The sequence below is a fragment of the Anas platyrhynchos genome, chromosome 1, assembly GCF_047663525.1.
Source record: "Anas platyrhynchos isolate ZD024472 breed Pekin duck chromosome 1, IASCAAS_PekinDuck_T2T, whole genome shotgun sequence".
NCBI lineage: Eukaryota > Metazoa > Chordata > Aves > Anseriformes > Anatidae > Anas > Anas platyrhynchos.
In genome coordinates, this window is record NC_092587.1 from 103183486 (window position 1) to 103202173 (window position 18688).

The 18688-nt window shown below is 35.8% G+C and overlaps 1 protein-coding gene across 8 annotated transcripts in view; it reads left to right on the forward strand.

The window, feature by feature from the left end:
• Positions 1-17167, forward strand: part of LOC101794339 (multidrug resistance-associated protein 1) — a 33064-nt gene extending 15897 nt beyond the window's left edge. For 7 of the 8 annotated variants that reach the window (XM_038186058.2, XM_072025870.1, XM_038186037.2 and 4 more), the window contains 14 exons: positions 805-991; positions 3255-3324; positions 4244-4304; positions 5602-5821; positions 6291-6445; positions 7576-7731; positions 8681-8880; positions 9720-9846; positions 11269-11370; positions 12511-12654; positions 13754-13912; positions 14949-15115; positions 16039-16233; positions 16732-17167. In XM_038186058.2, the coding sequence (XP_038041986.2) occupies positions 805-991; positions 3255-3324; positions 4244-4304; positions 5602-5821; positions 6291-6445; positions 7576-7731; positions 8681-8880; positions 9720-9846; positions 11269-11370; positions 12511-12654; positions 13754-13912; positions 14949-15115; positions 16039-16233; positions 16732-16843 (2055 nt within the window). In that variant the 3' untranslated portion in view covers positions 16844-17167. Of the gene's footprint in view, positions 1-804; positions 992-3254; positions 3325-4243; positions 4305-5601; positions 5822-6290; positions 6446-7575; positions 7732-8680; positions 8881-9719; positions 9847-11268; positions 11371-12510; positions 12655-13753; positions 13913-14948; positions 15116-15500; positions 15584-16038; positions 16234-16731 lie in introns of all 8 variants that reach the window. The other variant, XM_072025861.1, reaches the window with a different exon arrangement.
• The last annotated feature ends 1521 nt before the right edge of the window (positions 17168-18688 follow it).

Genomic DNA, 18688 nt, shown 5'->3' on the forward strand with positions numbered 1-18688 from the left:
TAATACGTGGTCATTTCTCCTTTGCTGGCAGCTATTGAGGAGTGCTGTGATGTGCATATACAAGGCAGGGTAGAGCCCTTTGTGGTCACTCTTGATGCTTCACTGCCATAAATAAGTTAGAGCCAGTGTAAGTTGTAGAAAGAAGGGCTTCTTGTTGACTGAGGAAATTCCCAAAGGGAAAGTGGAATCAGAAGGAATAAGTCCTCCCATGTAAGATCTGTTAATGTGGGAAGGTAAGATGGACATAAAATATTCTCTCTTCAGTGCTATGAGTTAGTGCAGGTTAATCCTGCTGATGCCTGCAAAACACATGTATTATTATGAACTTACTTATTAATAGTTTACTTACTATGAAGTAAATGTCTTTCACTTCCATCTCTCCCTTCTTCCTTTTCCTAATTTACGTGCTCTGTAGGTGATAGGTATCTGGCAGAAGAAAGAACTCTAGTAATGGTAGACTTCTAGGCAGATTTAATGGTAAGACTGTTAAACTACTGTACTGTAATATACAACTACCTCTTCTCTTTATGATCTAATCTAAACCACCCCTGAACAGAAGACAAACATTAAGAAACAGTTAAGTACAAGTAATATCAAATAGCTGTAAGCATAAACAGTTTGACGTTGCAGTTGGCAATTTAAGGAGAAATGTAGTAAAGCAGGCAATAAACAACTGTAATAGTAATAAAGTAGACAAATAAGCAAAATCCCAGAAAATTTCCAACTGATCATTCCAACATAAAATGCTTACTTTTAATACATGCTTTGTTTTTATATGCTGAAATAGAAAATCCTGTGTTTCAGACTCGTGTATTGGTGACACACAACCTAAGGCTCCTGCCTCATGCTGATTTTATAATAGTGATGGAAGAGGGCAAAATAAGCGAAATGGGGACCTACTGGGAACTCATATCAAAGAAGGCTAATTTTGTTGAGCTTATTCAAGTCTTTGGTGCAGAGAATAGAAGTGAAGCGACAACCCCAAAGGAAGGTGAGAAAACTTGTGTACTGTGTTTATTTAGTATTTTTCCTTTTCATTCCCAAAATATTCCTCCTCTCCTTCCTTACAATTTCTGGAAAATGTAGAGCATTCCCACCTACATTTTGATTATAAACTAAAATAATAGTGCACTGACATCGAATGTTTTACTCTTTCAGCTAAAGTATGTACGATCAAGCTGCCTTATGCAGCTGTTTTCTAATCTGCATACTCATGGACAAGTAACTTAGAAAGTTACTTGATTCTGTTAAGGTTTTATTATTCAATAAATAATGAATGGACATTTCAAATTCCTCAAGTATATCCTTTATATTGGATGCTTCACATTTCCTTCACCTTAGCCTGCTGTAATCATGGCAGAAGGCATAGGAGAATACTGTCCATTTGTAGGATAAAAAATAAACGAAGCTGTTTGTACTCTTAAAAGATACTTCCAGCAAACTAAACAAAAATGGTATAGTACCTTGAAAAAGCATACCTACAAACTATCTGCTTGGATTGGGACTCACTTCTTTACCTGAGCTGTTTCATGTGTGCTCTTCATTGAGCTATGGAAAAGAAATAAGTACATATTCAATGCAGACTCTTTGACTTGATTTCGTCATGTACTTTAGAAGGAGATGAATTGTGAATATTTAATTTTGAGAGAATGCATCTCCACATAATACAGAAGAAGACTCTTAAAAGATAAGTGCCTGCAGATGGTTGTAGTGCTGCTTTCCATTTAACATAGTGACTCTAATTAGAGTTTGTAGCACACAGCACAGTTAGGTGAGCTTATTAATTCAGGCCCTACACTGAAGCAAACACTCTCAAATATTTGCTGGGGGTTGATGTGGAGGAGGGTAAAAACAGAACCACAAATTTGCAAAAGGACAGTCTTGGGTTAGCTGTAGGGCTGATGGTGTGAGGGAATATGCATTATTCATAAAGGATGGGTAATGACTCAAGGGAAGGGGAGCCGAGGTAACAAGGAGGAGAAACAATATACAGTGTGTTGTGATACAAAATTATACAACAGAGGTACATGCAGCAGGATAGATGGATGTAGAAATCATAACTGCCTTAAAAGGTCTGTTGACTTGAATTACATTAAGTATGAAAAAGAAGAAAAAAAAATCCATTTCTGAAAAAGTGTTGTTTCATGTAATTAACACACAAAGAACAGAGTTCAGTTTTCCAGCTAAGATGCCAGACTATTTTGAGATAAACACTAGTATTAATATTGTAGGGAGTTATAAAATTGTATTTTCAGTAAGAACAGAATTCCAAAGGGACTCTGCAAAGTTTGTCTGCTAATATAGTTACTTCTGCTTCAGTGAAGATACCACAGCAGAAAATACAGAATAGTGCTTCCTTTATGAAGGTTTAGACAGTATTTCTTAAGTACTGTTATTTCTGAGTTCCTCCTTTCATACAGTCAAGCAAACTATAGCGTGTGGTGGTTTTACCCTGCTACATAGCTGAACTCCACCACAACTGCTCTCTCACTTCGCCTCCTCAAATGAAAAGAGCAGGAGGCCGCAGCTTCCTCCAGGCCACATCCACCTGCTCCACTGGGGGCTCGTCCACCCATGGGGGGGCTGCAGCGTGGAGATCTGCTCCATGGGCTCCCATGGGCTGCAGGGGGACAGCCTGCTCCACCAGGGGCCTCTCCACAGGCCGCAGGGGAACTGCTGCTGCCTGCCTGGAGCACCTCCTGCCCTCCTGCTGCAGTGACCCCAGGTGCTGCAGGGCTGGTTCTCCTCTCTCACCCAGCTGCCGTTGGGCAGCAGTTTATTTTCCCCTTCCTTAAATCTGCTGTCCCAGAGGCCTACCCAGCATTACTCCCCAGCTCAGCTCTTGCCACTGATGGGTCCCTGTAGGAGCTGGCTGGAGCTGGCTCTGACCTGCCATGGGGCAGCTGCTGGGCTCTGCTCACAGAGGCCACCTCTTCAGCTCCACTGTTACCGAAACCTTGCTATGTACACTCAATGCATAATATTACAAAATATATATATATATGTAAAATATGCTTTCCAACTTCTTCCACATTGGAAAGAAGATTTACTTTATGTTGCTGTTCTAGTATTTGGTCATAAATGTCTCTGTCTAGTGTAGTAGCTGTATCAAGATTAAAGTGACTTACACAATTCATAATTTAAAATACGCCTGTTCATCACTTTGTCCACTTTTTATTTCTAAGTTCTTTCACTATACCCATCCACTCATGGTATAATGACTGAAAATATTTTTCTATTTTTTGCTGTTATAGTGATTTCTTCAAAAGAAGAGTGCCAACTAGAGAGAAGTCTGAAACAAAGAGAATTGAGGAAACTCAAACAGTAAGTATAAAAAAGCAGTAGCCATTGCCTATTTGATGCAATGCCAGAGCAACCCTAAGTGCTTATGCTGAAGGCTGTGGTGATATTCCACTGTGTAAACATGGGTTAAGACTGAATGCCCTTAGCAGTTGACTACATAGTATGTATCTGGAGCTCATCTTCTGGTTTAGTTGTATGCAAAAGAAGTATAGTTAATGTACTAGATTATTTTATTATTACACGTACTGATGTACATGAGTTCAAGGGATCTGGTTCGTGGGCTGCTTCTCTCTGTAAATCAAAGCGTATTAATTGGGAGCGAAGGGGAGTTTCAGAAGTTTCTGTTGTGGTTGCACCCACAATTCCCTCACAGCAGCTTGACTTCCTGATGTATTAACAAGCTGCTCATGTTCTTTGTTTTTCCCCTGTAGCATTAATTTTTCTTTTTCCACCTTTAAGAAAACTTCTGATCCCGCAAGTAAGGGGATGAACTCCTCGATTAATTTGTAATGCACTATAGTGGCACATCTCCACCTACAAATTCAGACAATGCAGGTCACCTACGCCTAACCACCTTGGTCCAGAAGTAGTAGAAATGGATAAGGCAAATAGCAAGACCTTTTCCTTGGCCTAGACAAGGACTGAGACCCAAGTTGCATGCTTCAGAAAAGGACAATCTTAAATTTCTAGCTGCAGAGTCAGTCAGGGCAAGCTGAGTTTTACCTACATGTAACGATACAAGAAATGAAAAGGCCGTACCTGGTACTGTCTTCTGACCATAAAGTTATTCTAACAGAAAAATAGAACATTAGAGGGCAGTGCCATATCTCAATAAGAAAAAAAAAATACAAGATTTCATAGTATATATTTCTGCTTAGACATAAATGGATGTACTCTTTGTATGATTCACAAGACTTGACATTGTTCTTCTTGTTTGCAGTTCTTCTTTTGATCAGTGGAAAATTCTCACAAACAATAAAGAAAAAGTTGCTACTGGTGGTGTAAGTATCAATAATAGAAAAAAACTTAGTATTTTTTTGTTTGAGAGTTTTTTTTATGCATAAAAATATGTATTGTTTTTCAGTTCCACTTTTCTGTTTCTTGTTAAGCTTGCCTGACCTCTAATTGCTAATTTTAAAATGTATTTTACATTTTTTACCAGATTTTAAGTGTTTAGCTTGATATTTCCTATTTTTATTATCTGCTATAGGCTGCATTTTCATTTTACATCTTGATTCAGTCTGATTTATGTATTTCAGAAAGAAGAATATTTAAAAAAGCTTATATCCCCATTAGGAAAATAATCTGTCTCAACTTTAGGAAGTTTAAATATCTGTGTGCGGGAGCAGAATCTAGAAATTTTGCATGGTAATACTGCTGCAGTATTGTTTTATTTTAGAACTGCACTTTCTGCATTCCCCATTAAAAAAAATTTCCAGCTGCTAGGGAGAGGCAAAAGAACAAGTGAAATAGGATGTGGGGAAGATCAAAAGTTCCAGGCAACCAAGAGGTAAATTAAAATAAGAATGAAATGTGGAGGAAAACTGAGTTTCCAGGAAGAGTTAGAGATAAGCACCTGGGGAAACAAACAAATAGAACAAAAACAAAAAGGAGTTTGCAGAAGGAAGACAGAGTTTGTGCTAAACAGAGCTCATTTCCTTCTGGATCTTGTAAGAAAATCGAAGAATTTACTATTTTTCTGCTGTTATCAGTTCAACCTTTCAAGTGGCCTAACTGAATTTCTCCCCATTAATCCTCATCTATACTAAGGATGGGAACTTTATCCTGCTGTCACTAATTCACAGAGTAATTTAAGAGTAATTCCTTTGGCTACAATAGCCCATGGTGTCGATTCTAAAGTTTCTAGCTCCAACAATGGAGTAATATTTGCTTTAAACAAGCTGCACAGGGTATTGCATACTCAGTTTTTTGTTTGTTTATTTCCTTTTTTCATTGTTGTTAGTGGTGGTTGTGATTTTTACTTTGTTTATTTGTTTGATAGTATCTGCATATCAAAGATTTTCTTGTGACACTGGTAAGTGTCACAACAAGGTTGCCTAGGATATGTATGATTAAAAATCAGAGTGCAAAATCAGACAAAACCTTTTTACAGTATGCTTTTATATACCTTAGTTATCAGATTTAATTAAAAACTTCTGTAGACTTAATCTGAATTTAATGTATTCAGTTCCCATTGTATAATGTGTATTTGACTTCAACAATGGTTTTGATTTTAAGAGTAACTCCTTGTATTCTTCCTACCATTAATTCCTTTTTTTTTTTTTTTTTATTATTTAGATGAAGCTGTCAGTTGTTTTAAAATATCTCCAAGCCTTCAGCTGGCGATGGATGTGGCTGACCATAGCTGCTTATGTAGGACAAAATGCACTAGCCATTGGACAAAATCTGTGGCTTAGCACCTGGACTGCAGAGACAGCAAAAGCTAGTGATTTCACAAAATGGAAACAGTCACAAAACTACAAACTCGGTATTTATGGGCTTTTGGGATTCTTACAAGGTAAGCACGAACATTTATGACTGTTTTCCCACCATTTCCTGACAATGATCTACCTACGTGTTTATTACTAAAGAAATAATGCTGGCTGTTTCATAAACAGAATTATGTGCAACAGTCTAATTGTTTAACCCGGGAGAGGAATAGTAGAAGAGAGATACAGCAATGTAGAAGAAAATGCTATTCAATTTTATGATACTTGTGTGAGCTCAGTAGCATCCAGGTGTAACCTAATGAAGTTATGCTAGCGTCTCAGTGAGAGAGGCATGTTTGTTTGAGACTTAATTGCAGGAAGGACATACATTTTAACACTTTGTAAGAAGTATCAACAAAATGCAAATACATCAAATTGTAAAAATTAAGATACGAAGTGTGGATTGGTCACCATGGTAGAAAACAGGGATGGAAATAATCTCCATTTCCTCTCCCTCGCATACCATTCATACTGTCTTTTAATTTATCCGTTCCCAAGGTCTTCTTGTTTGCTGTGGTGCTTATGTGCTCACCAGGGGCTCCCTTTGTGCTTCTCAGGAGTTACATCACCAGCTGTTAGACAGCGTATTGCACCTTCCTCTTCAGCATTTTGAAACTAATCATGTAGGTCAGATCATCAATAGATTCACAAAGGTAAAGGGAAAACTGATGTATTTTCTGTTTTAAGAAAATGAAGCTTGAGTGACTACACATTTAATCCCAGTTAGTGTTGTTGAAAAATGAAAGATATCAAAATAAATGAATACATTGCCTAGCAGTTGAAAGCTGCTTCAGTGCATAAGAATGGTGGAACTGTCTCTGGCTATATTCTTAAAAAAAAAAATTATCAAAACTTATTATTAGCAAAAGTTGCATGGACCTTATCCACAATCATTAGGAGGCCATTCATCAAACACTATTCTTGCAGAGTAACAAGTTTTTCAGACCTAAACATGATCTGTTGTTTTTTGTTTTTTGTTTTTTTTTTACTTATTATTATTTATAATATAAGCTGTTTGATATTTTATTGCAAATCAGAATCAAATGATATTGCCAAAAACAATTAATAAATCAAATTCACATTCTCTGGGTTACATAGACTTACAGTAAATGTGTTTTCCATTTTTGTAGAGCTTTGACTTGAGTTGAAACCTCTAATACACAAACAGATGTTATTTACTATGATTTTAATACTTCCGAGTTTTGTCATAACTAGATTGTTGCAACACATTGCAGATTATTTCAAGTGCAGTAGCTGTCAAAGGCTGTATTTTTTTTTAGACGAGACTAAGGCTCGTTGTGTAATACACTAAAATATCGATTGATGTAGATTTCAGTCAAGCCCCTAGTCTTTTGTAGCATTTTGTTATAAACTGGATTTGAAAAAGCTTTAATGTATACAGTAAGAGATTAATGATATTTCAGTACACATCAGAATTATTAACAGGAGTACATAGAAGAGTTAGGATTTGAACTCATGGCCTGATTTCCAGTCTGAAATGCTTTACATAAGCTAAATAGTAGCAAGTAGCAAAATAGCAAAAGCGGTCACTTCTTGACTTCATGCACCCTGTGTCTGTTCTCTGACACGAGTACTCTATCTACTTCACTTTTAGGCAAAAAATAATGATATATGAATAAATTTCATTAGGATGTAATCGGGTGGGGGGTAATCCTACCAACTTTTATTGAGGATATTTTAGTTTGATCCTGGTTTTAAAGGATGGTTTCTTGAAGTCTGCTGTGTACTCATAAAATCTTGATTCTTCTATGCATTGTTCCAGGACTTATTTATAGTAGACGTACGTTTCCATTACTACTTACGAACTTGGCTGAACTGTACACTGGATGTTATTGGAACCATTCTAGTTATCACATTCGCCTCACCACTATTCATAGTGGCAGTTATTCCCCTGGGATACTTGTATTTTACTATCCAAGTAAGTTCATTAAGTTTCATAAGGATTTCTAAATGTATGTGCGTAAAATGTTAAAAGCAATCAAGGATACTGACTTAGATTATTACTTTAAGTGGAAAAAAAATATCTATAGAATAAATCTGAACTTGCTTTCAGAAAAAAAAATCTTCGTGCTTCTTAGAAGGAAATGAGTACACTTCTTGAATATATCCTGTAATACTTGTGAACTTTTAACAATTTATATTTTTCTTATGTTTTGCCTTTCTTAGCAAGATACAGTATTGATGTAGCTCCCAGTAAGAAATTGATGAAATTACCTGAAAAAATGAGCATATGTTAAAGAGAAAGCTGAAAGCTGAAGAATAACCCTGGACAGTATACGTAAAAATAGAATGATGCCTAAACTACATGTGATATTTTTTGGCAGAAGTTTCACTTATGCTACTAAGAAGCCAAAAGATAAAGCTTCAGAAAGACTAGTGTTTATATTCCTGCTTCTTGATGTTTAAAGTACAGTATGTAATTAAGACCTTAAAGATTTTTAAAATAACAATATAGATGAATGAAAAGAGTGCCTGGATTCAGTCTCTGCTAAGAAATTTAAATACAGACATTATTACATTAAAGAAATAATATAAAATAGAAATTTTAGTTGGTTGCTACATACCTCTTGTAGTATAGCACATTTTCTATAGAACTTGGAAATAATGTTCTTTTACATCTGTCTGCCCAGTAATATAGATTGCAGTTATGTTGGCATTACAATGTTGGTGTGTCTGAAGACACAGATTCTTTTCCTATGTAGAGATTTTCAACTTCTTCATATTCAAAATTTACAGGAACTATTTAACAGATTTAAAAGAACTGGAACTAAATATGGCAAATAATTCAAATACTGTAAGATAATGCAAAATTATGTAAAAGAAACGGTAGCAACTTAAGATCTTTTTTTTCTGTACTATTTTGTTAGCGATATTACATAGCAAGTTCACGACAAATTCGACGTCTAGCAGGAGCGTCACATTCTCCAATCATCTCCCACTTCAGTGCGACTGTCCTAGGAAGATCGACAATTAGAGCATTTGGCCACCAGGAGAGATTCATTAGAAAAAACTATGATGTTGTGTATGAGAATTTAGTTTACTTCTACAACAATGTCATCTCAAACAGGTACTTTATAGCAGTTATGCATCTCTGACTGAGACCTTTGCATGCAGAATTCCACAGCTATGTGGTACCTTTAGTCAGAGTAAACTCACTTGAAAAAAAAACAAAAGATATTCTGTGGGATAAGAGCAATTTATCCAGCACTCTTTGTAACGAATGCAGAGATTTCATTCAAGCGCTAGGATGATTTCTTCTTTATGTCCCAGAAACTAGCAGGTTTATAAAAAAAAAAAAAAAAAATATGTATGTTTTGTCTAGGATGAGAATGTTTCCAAAACCACCACCACAACAAAAAGTTTACTGATAGGTCATGGGCATGGACTGTGTATTAATTACATTGCGACTGTAACAGTTGCTATGTACAACAAGTCTACAAGCTTCTTACAAGAATATGAACAAATCTAATTTATATTTCAGTAGTTCACGTGGTAGAAAGCTGGTCTATACCTAGAGCGCAAGTTGATTCTGAGAGTGGAATCCTTGTTTTTAAGGAAATAAGTGCAGTTCACCTCCCTCTTTTGTGATTCAGTTCCAGGTAGAGATCAGCAAGGAGATTCACTTTTCTAGTTTTCACTCATATACCTGAATCTATTCCAGATAAGAAGAGTAGGAAAGTCATGTAAGTAGTGAAGAGAACACTAGCCATTAGTGGAGAGACTGCATCTTTTCTTAGCTGTGTCACTCAGTGTAGACATCAAATTCCCTTCCCAGTCCATCTGTAAAATGGGAATGGTGGTAGTTATCTGTTCTCCAAAGCAGGTTGAGAGACTGAGTATGTTCACTACACTGCTAAAAGAAATCTGTAGGTAATTCACTTTTTTCCTTTGCCTTGATTACTGCAGGTGGCTGTCTGTCAGGCTTGAATTTCTAGGCAATTTAATGGTGTTCTTTGCTGCACTGTTTGTAGTACTGGCTGGAAATACAGTGAGTTCTTCTACAGTGGGTTTATCAATATCATATGCTCTAAATGTAAGTATTTTGTTTTGTTTTTTTCCTGCTGTCACATCGCATATGAAAAGGAAATAACACTTACGATGAAGTTGAGTAAATGAATATATACAGCGGCAACAGGAAAACTAAAGCCATGAGCAGAACAGAGCTTTCCTTTACATCCCATTAATTCTGGGAAGCTTCACATTAATTATTTTTCAATTTCTGAATTTAGATTAAATGATATTTATTAAAGAATATTTTAAAATCAAATCAACTATATATGGCTTACTTTTAAGTGTTGTTAAACCACCAAGAATAAGAAGCCTAGTGATTTTCAAATATATTTCATATTTGATTTCTTGTTTTTGCTCACTTACTGAATATTGTGTGGGAACGCTTACTTCAAAGCTTGCTAAAATCATTTACTTTTTACACTGTGCTTGTGAAAATAATACGTGAGAGCTACATTAGGAATTTGTCCTGTAGTAAGGTAAACTGATAAGTTGCTAGTTAAAATAAACCTCAAGAATTATATATATTCAAACTAAGCATCTTTAATCTTATGATGCTTGGGACCCTACTGGAGTCCAGATTCTCACTGTTTTAAGTGCTTCAGACACACAGCTGACAGATATTAAATGTGAGAAAGATAGAGCTAGAGAGAATAAATTACCCATCATCCACATCATGCCCAATTCACAAGAGTTCCATTGTCTGTTGTTCTGTCTCTACCATCACTGAGTATATGATGACATAAAGAAGATTATTCAGTGACAGGTACTGCACAGTGTTTCACTTTCATCTGATGCCAAATTGACACCACTCTCTAGTTACGTAAGGCATCTGAAAACAGTTAAATCTAAAATAAATAAATAAATACATCTTTTGGCTTACTTTTTTTTTTCTGATAGAATTGGGAGTATGTGGTAACAGAATTGTTACCTACTCTATTATATAGAATTGGTACCAATTTGGTCTGCAGAAGCATTCCCCATGTTTGAAGACAACAAATTTGGCGTGCACAATAGACCAGATATGTATCTCCACTAGAGATTCTTCGCTCCATGTTGCTGGCTTACTTTATCTAGGAAATTGTGCAATAATGTACCCACAATATGAGCCATATATATTTTTCTTTCAACATATTATGCAATTACTGTGCGTTTTCTGTTTATCTTGAAATAGTTTCAGATCTCTGGAGCTGTTATGTTAGTGAAAATTACCGTAGCCATTGGGCAGTCTGACAGCAGACAGGAAGTGCTCATAGGAACGTTCAGATCAGTGATTTTCGAAGTGTTAATTCCTTTGGCATGCCACTATTTTCTGTATACTTCCTGGCTTCTCTGGTTGGGCATCCAGCCTAGGAAATTATTCAATTGGGATTAAATTTTGAAATCACTACATTGTATTATAGTATAGTTATTTTTTTACATTCTACAACGCAATTTTGTTCCCCAGATAATTCAGAGTCTCAATTTTTGGGTGCGTAAAGCATGTGAAATCGAGACTAATGCGGTTTCAATTGAAAGAGTTTGTGAATATGCAAACATGGACAAAGAGGTGAGCACTCTCATTGCAATGGTAAATAAATATTTAATTTGTGTGCATACAAAATACCTTACATTGAATTTAATATTGGTGAATGGTAATATCAGATTATAATTTGTCATTACATACTTTGTAATTTTTTTACATTAATACACATATTTTTATTACACTAATAATGTAAAAACACATAATAAATATATATAATATATATATTTAACATATATTTATATTATATATATATTAATCTATATTATATATTATATATATAATATAATATGTATAACACATTAATATATACATAATATATATATTTTATATATTTAAAATATATATTAATATATATAATATATGTAATAAAAATATGTGTATTAATAATATTATTAAATTAATGTGTATTAATAAATACACATATTTTTATTACATTATAGTCGCAGCATCTTTATTATTTTTATTTTGACCAGTAAATTTCTTGGCATCCTTCTTAGTAGTAGATTTTATAGTAAGACTAATGGAACTGCATCTCAGGTCACTGTTTTATGCTATGTACAACCACAAGGAGCATTATAAGAGGGACAGACAAGGAAGAGACATTCCAGATCTCTCACTGTTATATTCACCTCATGACTGGAGAGGCTTTTGTTTTTCAAAGCATTTGGCCTTGGTTATTGTACTTTTCTGAAAGTGGCACCCATATTGGAGAAATTAGAGCCTTGGTCTGTCTTAGAAACAAGTCTGTCTTCTAGGTCTTGATTTTCTTTTACCCTTCCCTGTTTCTGCTTCTTCACCTTTGTTCACATCTCTGTTCTCTCTTACTCCTTAAAAGAAAATGTTTCTCATTAAATATATGTTTGAAATATCTGGGAAATTAGGCATCAGATTAAATTCCTGTCAAATGATGGAACAGATCATAGACTATTAGCAACTATGCAGTTAAACTTTAAAATGAGTGCGTATGATTAAAAAAAAAAAAAAAAGTTGGAATCTTGTTGCTGCCTAGCATCTGTTAAAGAAATTTTTCCTTCCCTTATATCACATTGGAACTATCATAAAGCTATTGGGATTTCTAGAGATGTATATAATTTTTCTACTGTTTTCATTGACTTGTGACACATTTACTGTCATAAACTGAAATTACAGTGGTTTTAATTCCAGGAACCATGGATAACATCAAAAAGGCCACCAGTAGGGTGGCCTGATAGAGGAATAATACAGTTTGTTAACTACAAAGCTCAGTACAGGAAGGATCTTGATTTAGCCCTGGATGACATCTCTTTTCAGACACGGAGTAATGAGAAGGTATTGTATACAATAAGAAAAAAATCCAAAGTACAAATGTCTGTTTCTGAACTTCCTACTTCAAAAATATTTCATATGAAGAGACTCCAATACTACATATAGCAAGATTATGTTGAACAGGGGAAATGTTAAGTAGACAAGACACTAAAGAAATAATGCATGAAAAAGGGAAAAGTACTCTTCTCCTACTCATTATCTCTGTAGGAAACTGAAATGATGTTTTATTCCCTGTCCCTCCCTCCATACTTTGGGAAAAAATGGTTTAAATCTGAGATAAATGTTTATTTAACTTTTATTCACTTGGGGAAAAAAAAATGCATAGTGGAAAAATACTACAGTTAAAACACTTCTAGAGCTTATGCTATTTTATTATATGCCGATCTGTTGCTTGTTTTTAAGATTAGCCTGGAACAGTTCTAGATCTTTTTCCAAGCCTTAGTGGCTGCAGAGGTGGTGAAGACAGTGAAATCATCATGGGCAACTGATGCTATTCATGGGAGTGGCAGCCCAACAGTGCTACATAGTATTAGAATAAGGCAGTTTAGTTGAGTTAGATAAAGGAAGATCAACTCATTTGGTTCCATGCTGTTTCAGTGCTTGTATGAAAAGGTGCTTTCTTGAGTAGGTGATCCTGACGTGAACCTTCTGAGGAGAGCCTTACTCTAAGAAAAATGAATAATCACATTCACAATTAGATTTTCCAATTGAATTTGGCAGTTTTAAGGAAGATCCAAATTTGAAATTAAAACTCTTGCCCACTGTGCTGAATATTTATGTAGAAAAATATGCTGCCAGATTGGTGCTAATCAGCTCTGGTTTGGGAATGAGGTAGTTTTGAGTCATTGGTTTGAGCTGAGGAATGCTAAACAGAAGGTGAGGGATAAGGAAACACTTCCCACTGAACCAGGCATAGGCTGGATTGTGAGTCAGGTGTTCCGGAAGTGAGTTTTAAACAGTTTTATCCACTTAGAATATTGCTTGTTGGTAAAAGAAACTGAAGTTTTGTACTGGAAGTTAAAACTGAATTTGCTAGTCACTTTTCATATACAATGCACAGCATAGAAAGTTATAATCTTTATCAGAAATCTTTCCATTTCAGATTGGAATTGTTGGAAGAACAGGAGCTGGTAAATCAACTCTCACAAATTCCTTATTTAGAATTCTAGAGGGATCTGGAGGCAAAATAATTATAGATGGAATTGATATCTCAACTATTGGACTCCATGACCTACGCAGAAATCTTAACATTATTCCACAGGTAGGACATGTTTTAGAGATGACTGTGGCTTTTATTATTATTATTAATAATAATAATAATAATAATTACTATTTTTTTACTAATAAGATATTTCAGGTTGTATTTTGTTTGCTTGTTTGAAGAATATGCACAAGATCTCATACCACTGTAACAGTTCTTTTTGGCCACTTAGCTCTCAAAGGTATCGCTGTTCTGCTTGCATGTAACTTGGTAGTGAATGTTGTTGGCCTTTTGCAATCTACCTACTGGGTTACAATGCACCGACGGCACTTAACTCGAGATGTCTGTTTGCTGCCTCTAAAAACACCAGTTCTGTTTATAAATCTGTGCAGCTATTCGCATGTACTTATATATATATATGTGTATATATATAGTACTTATCTTTGCCTTTTAAGAAAAAGGCTTTTGTGTGCACCCAGAAAAGTTTCAGACTTGATTAAGACTGTAGAGACAAGCATTCAGTAATTATGGAGTACTGGAGGTAACTCATACCCTCAGTTGTGCTTTCCTGGCATCTTCTAGTCTACATTTATGTTTCCAGACATCCCCTGACATATTCAGTGCACAGAAACTAGTGAATGTACATTCATGCAATAATTGCTTTTGTTCTCATTGCTAAATACTTGACCTTTTCTACAGGGAAACTAAGAAAATTTCACTTAAAAACATGGCCTTCACATTTTTCTTAATTGTGTTCCTGAATGTAGTATCCAGTGCTTAACAAACCCGACAATGCTAATATTTTCATACATTGTTTCAGTTGCCAGATGCTGAGCAGGTCCTCAGTTAGCCATTGAATGAGTAACACAGAGTATGCATATGAAATCTGTTGCTCTTTATATTAATATAGAACTTAGCATGCTGAGACCCAACATGATTTTGTATTTCCATCCATCAACTTTAAAACATTACAGTTTCCCTCACAAAGCTTCTTTTCCGAAGTTATTTGTGCCAGTTTCCAATGTTTATGTCAGGATGCAGCATGCTCTTTTAGGTTTTTGTTGGAACAGTGCACTCAAATTTTGCTATTATTTAGGACCCCATCTTGTTTTCTGGGACACTGCAGTCAAACTTGGATCCACTTGGAAAACACTCTGATATTGAACTGTGGGAGGCACTGGAACTGTGTCACTTAAAGGGTTTTGTTGAGTCGCTCCCAAAGAAGCTCCTTCATGAGATTTCAGAAGGTGGTGAAAACCTCAGGTACATAAATAAGCAAGTGCTGTTGTAGTTATTTACTGATCTTGTAAAACTCTGTTTTCCTTATGGACAATTTACTACAGAAGTTATCAGTTCAAAAATTACAATTTAGTAATTTTAGTGTAGAATTGTTCAAGTAGTAAGGGTTTTCTTGAGGCGACCAGCTGGTCACAACTGTATGAAGTCTTAGGGCTTGCGCTGAAGGGAAGCAGAGGAGGTAGACTTCAGCTCAGTTATATGAATGGGTGCAAAGGGACAGGGGCTTCGTACACCACCAAGTTAAATTTAGATAGAAAAGAATCCATTCATTAAAAAAAAGGCAAAACTGCAGAGAGCTTGACCATTTGCTTTATTTGCTTAGGCAAAACAACTATTTTTTTCATTGTAGATCCCACCACAGATATCTACAAGAAGTGATACTAGAAATAGAAGGACTCTGAGACAAATAGTGAAACTTCCAGCAGCAAAGGGGTAGGCCATAATTTAAATGGAACGTATTGACAATTAACTTGATTTTTTAGGATGGGTCTTTTTTTTTTTATATATCTAGAAGACATATCTAGAAGTATCTAGAAGGCACACACCAGCAGTAACATACAGCAATATCCAAACTTCTACTTTGAACATTAAGAGGTTCAGCATTCAATCCAGCCTATTCAAAGTACCCATTATGATACGAGTATCAAAGTTTAGGGCAAGACTAGCTTTAAAAGTTGCATCTGAGCTACTACTTCCCAAAACTTCTAAAAGAAGGAGAAAACGTTTCTTCAGTGTTGTTGAGGACGATAGAACAGATAGGCTCCATGCTAGTTCCAGCTTTATGTCAACGGTATCTGCTCCAATGTCTGGGGCTAAGTAGTGAGGAAACATCCATCTCCCCTTCCTCAAAGTGCCTGACCTGACCTTCTCAACTGTATTTTTAACAGTATTGGCCAGAGACAGCTGGTCTGTCTGGCTCGTGTTTTGCTACGAAAGGCAAAGATCCTGGTCCTCGATGAAGCAACAGCTTCTGTTGACATGGAAACAGATAACTTGGTGCAGTCCACTATCAAAAGGGAATTTTATAACTGCACAATATTAACTATAGCACACAGGTTACACACAGTCATGGATTCAGAGAGGTAAGTTTTGATATGCCATTTTTAAAAGAGATGTCTTTTTTTAATTACATGACTTCAGACCTACAAAATTTTAATCTAGCACTTTTTACGTTGGATTGTACTGATGCTAAGGTATCACAAAAGACTTGCTGTCAATATTAATTAAATATTGATTGTGTTCTGCTTCCCCACTGTAATTACAGAATGATTTTTTTTCCTAATTAAATGCATGTATAAGCTACTGTTGTGACCACTTCTCTAGAAAAAAAAGGGAGTACACTGTAGAATTTTTACCAACTTTTTTTTTTCTTTTCTTTAAACCAAACAGGCAAACATTCTCTTTTCAAAAGGATTTCTTAATATAGGCATTCCTAGCTTGAGAAACCAATGAGTTACCTAGTGCAATGATATTTCTTGCAAATGAGAGTTTCAGTTAATATGTATTTGTTGTAGGGCTGGAAAATATGGTTGAATAGCACTTTTTTTTTCTCCTGTAATCTTCATGCTTTCATATTGTAGAGTGCTTGTTCTGGATGCAGGAAGGATTCTAGAATATGATACACCAAATAATTTGTTACAACGGAAAGGTGCCTTTTCTGAAATGGTTGCAGAGGCTGGAGTAACAAGATAAAGAAAACTAATGAAGATAGGAATTCCTTATACTGGTAAATGCTCAAAAGATACGTGGCATTCCTAATGTTATGAAATAATTAACTTCCTTGTAAGCTCTTAACAACATTGCTTTTTACTACAACTACAATCTGTATATATTGATCAGGTTTCTGAAATTAATTTTGTTTTTATACAAATCACATTTTTCATCATCTTGGCACTGGACCAACATAATGCAGCAGTAATTTTCATGGTGTATTTTAAATACTGTACTAGTAAAGGTGGATTTAAAATAAATCTTGCTGTTCACAGTGTTTTAATAAAGAATTAGTGCTTAATTAAATTGCTTGAATGTTATCCCAATTTAGTTAATACATCTTTATATGATGGTGAATATATAAAAACCCAGGTTTGCTTATTGTATGAACAGAGAGGCAAATCTCCCTTGTTGCTGGTTTTTAGGACATACATATTTATTTGCTTCGGTAATAGCAAATAATTTTGCTATAATTTTGGTAATAATTTCATTTGCTTATACTTTGGTAATTCTTGAGGCAACAAACTTGCCATTTTAAGTTGATTTTTATGTTGACTGTGATTTTGAATAAAATGAAAAACAATTTCAAACAGCTGAAAAACATGTAAACATAATTGAGCATTACAAAACCAGGTTGTGAAAGAATCCCATGAAAATGGGGTCAGGCGCAGCTATTTGCTAGTAGATCTTAATGCAAACCTCAATACTACTTAAAGCTGCACAAAAGGTTATGCATACTTAAAGTGTCGGTTAACCATGCCTGTGCTTCCATAGGCCATGTGAGTAGTGCCTTTTTTACTACACATCCTAAGACTCTTCAAATTGAATAGCAACAGTGGAGAGGAATGGGTTAAAAGCAGAAGAGGATGGGATGAGACCTGCAAACTGGTGAGGAGGATTGAAAACATGCTTAAGTGAACCTTGCAGCTGTGATGACAAAGCCTGGAGAGTAGGAAAGCATGTGTCATACCTACTGCTGTTAATCCTGTGTGTTCGACAAGCAGCGCATCCACGTACAGATAACACGGGTGTTTGGGAGACTCAGAGGCACCCTGTCGGACATGCTGGAGCTCCCTGCCTTGGGACAGAGATCAAAGCACAGTGGTAAACTATGCCTGTGGGAACCCTTGATACATAAATAGACGTCAATAGTAGGCCTGTGATCCTCTAGCATGGACTGAGTTTAGCGGTGCCTTCATCCCTGGGTGTGCACCTCTGCCCAGGTGCTGCTTTGGGGGTCTCCTGTGGCTGCCCAGGTAACATAAACGTACTCTTTGCATTTCAGCCCTGGGTCTGTGGGCATCCCTGGTGTCGGCTGGTGCTGACTCACACCACCAACTGCAAACTTGGGTTTGCTTACTTCAAAAGGGGAGGAGAAAGGAGGGAGACTTTCTGAAGAGATTTCCTCAAAGATGTGGTTCTACTACAGTGAAGGTAAAAAAAAAAAAAAAAAAAAAAAACTTCTCTATGCTTTCCTGACAGCAAAATAAAACCAAGTCTTCTTATATTTAAGACAGTACTACTTAGTTTAATTGGCTACAAAACACAACTAAATATACTACAGCTTGCAGAAAGCTATTAGGAGAATATAATGATTTTAGAACCCATTAGGAACAACCCAAACCAGGTAATTACAGTTTTCTGACAGTTCTAGAGAGACAGAGTTTCTCAGGAGAGAGAACAGCTGTTTGCTTTTCATCTTCTTTTCCTCTTTTCTCCACCTGAGGCCAGCAGTGGCTTTCCCATAGAGCAGAACTTTCCATCCAAATATTTAATTTCTTTCACCACAACATTTAAAGTGCCCTGGGCAGGCTCTTCTTGGGTCCT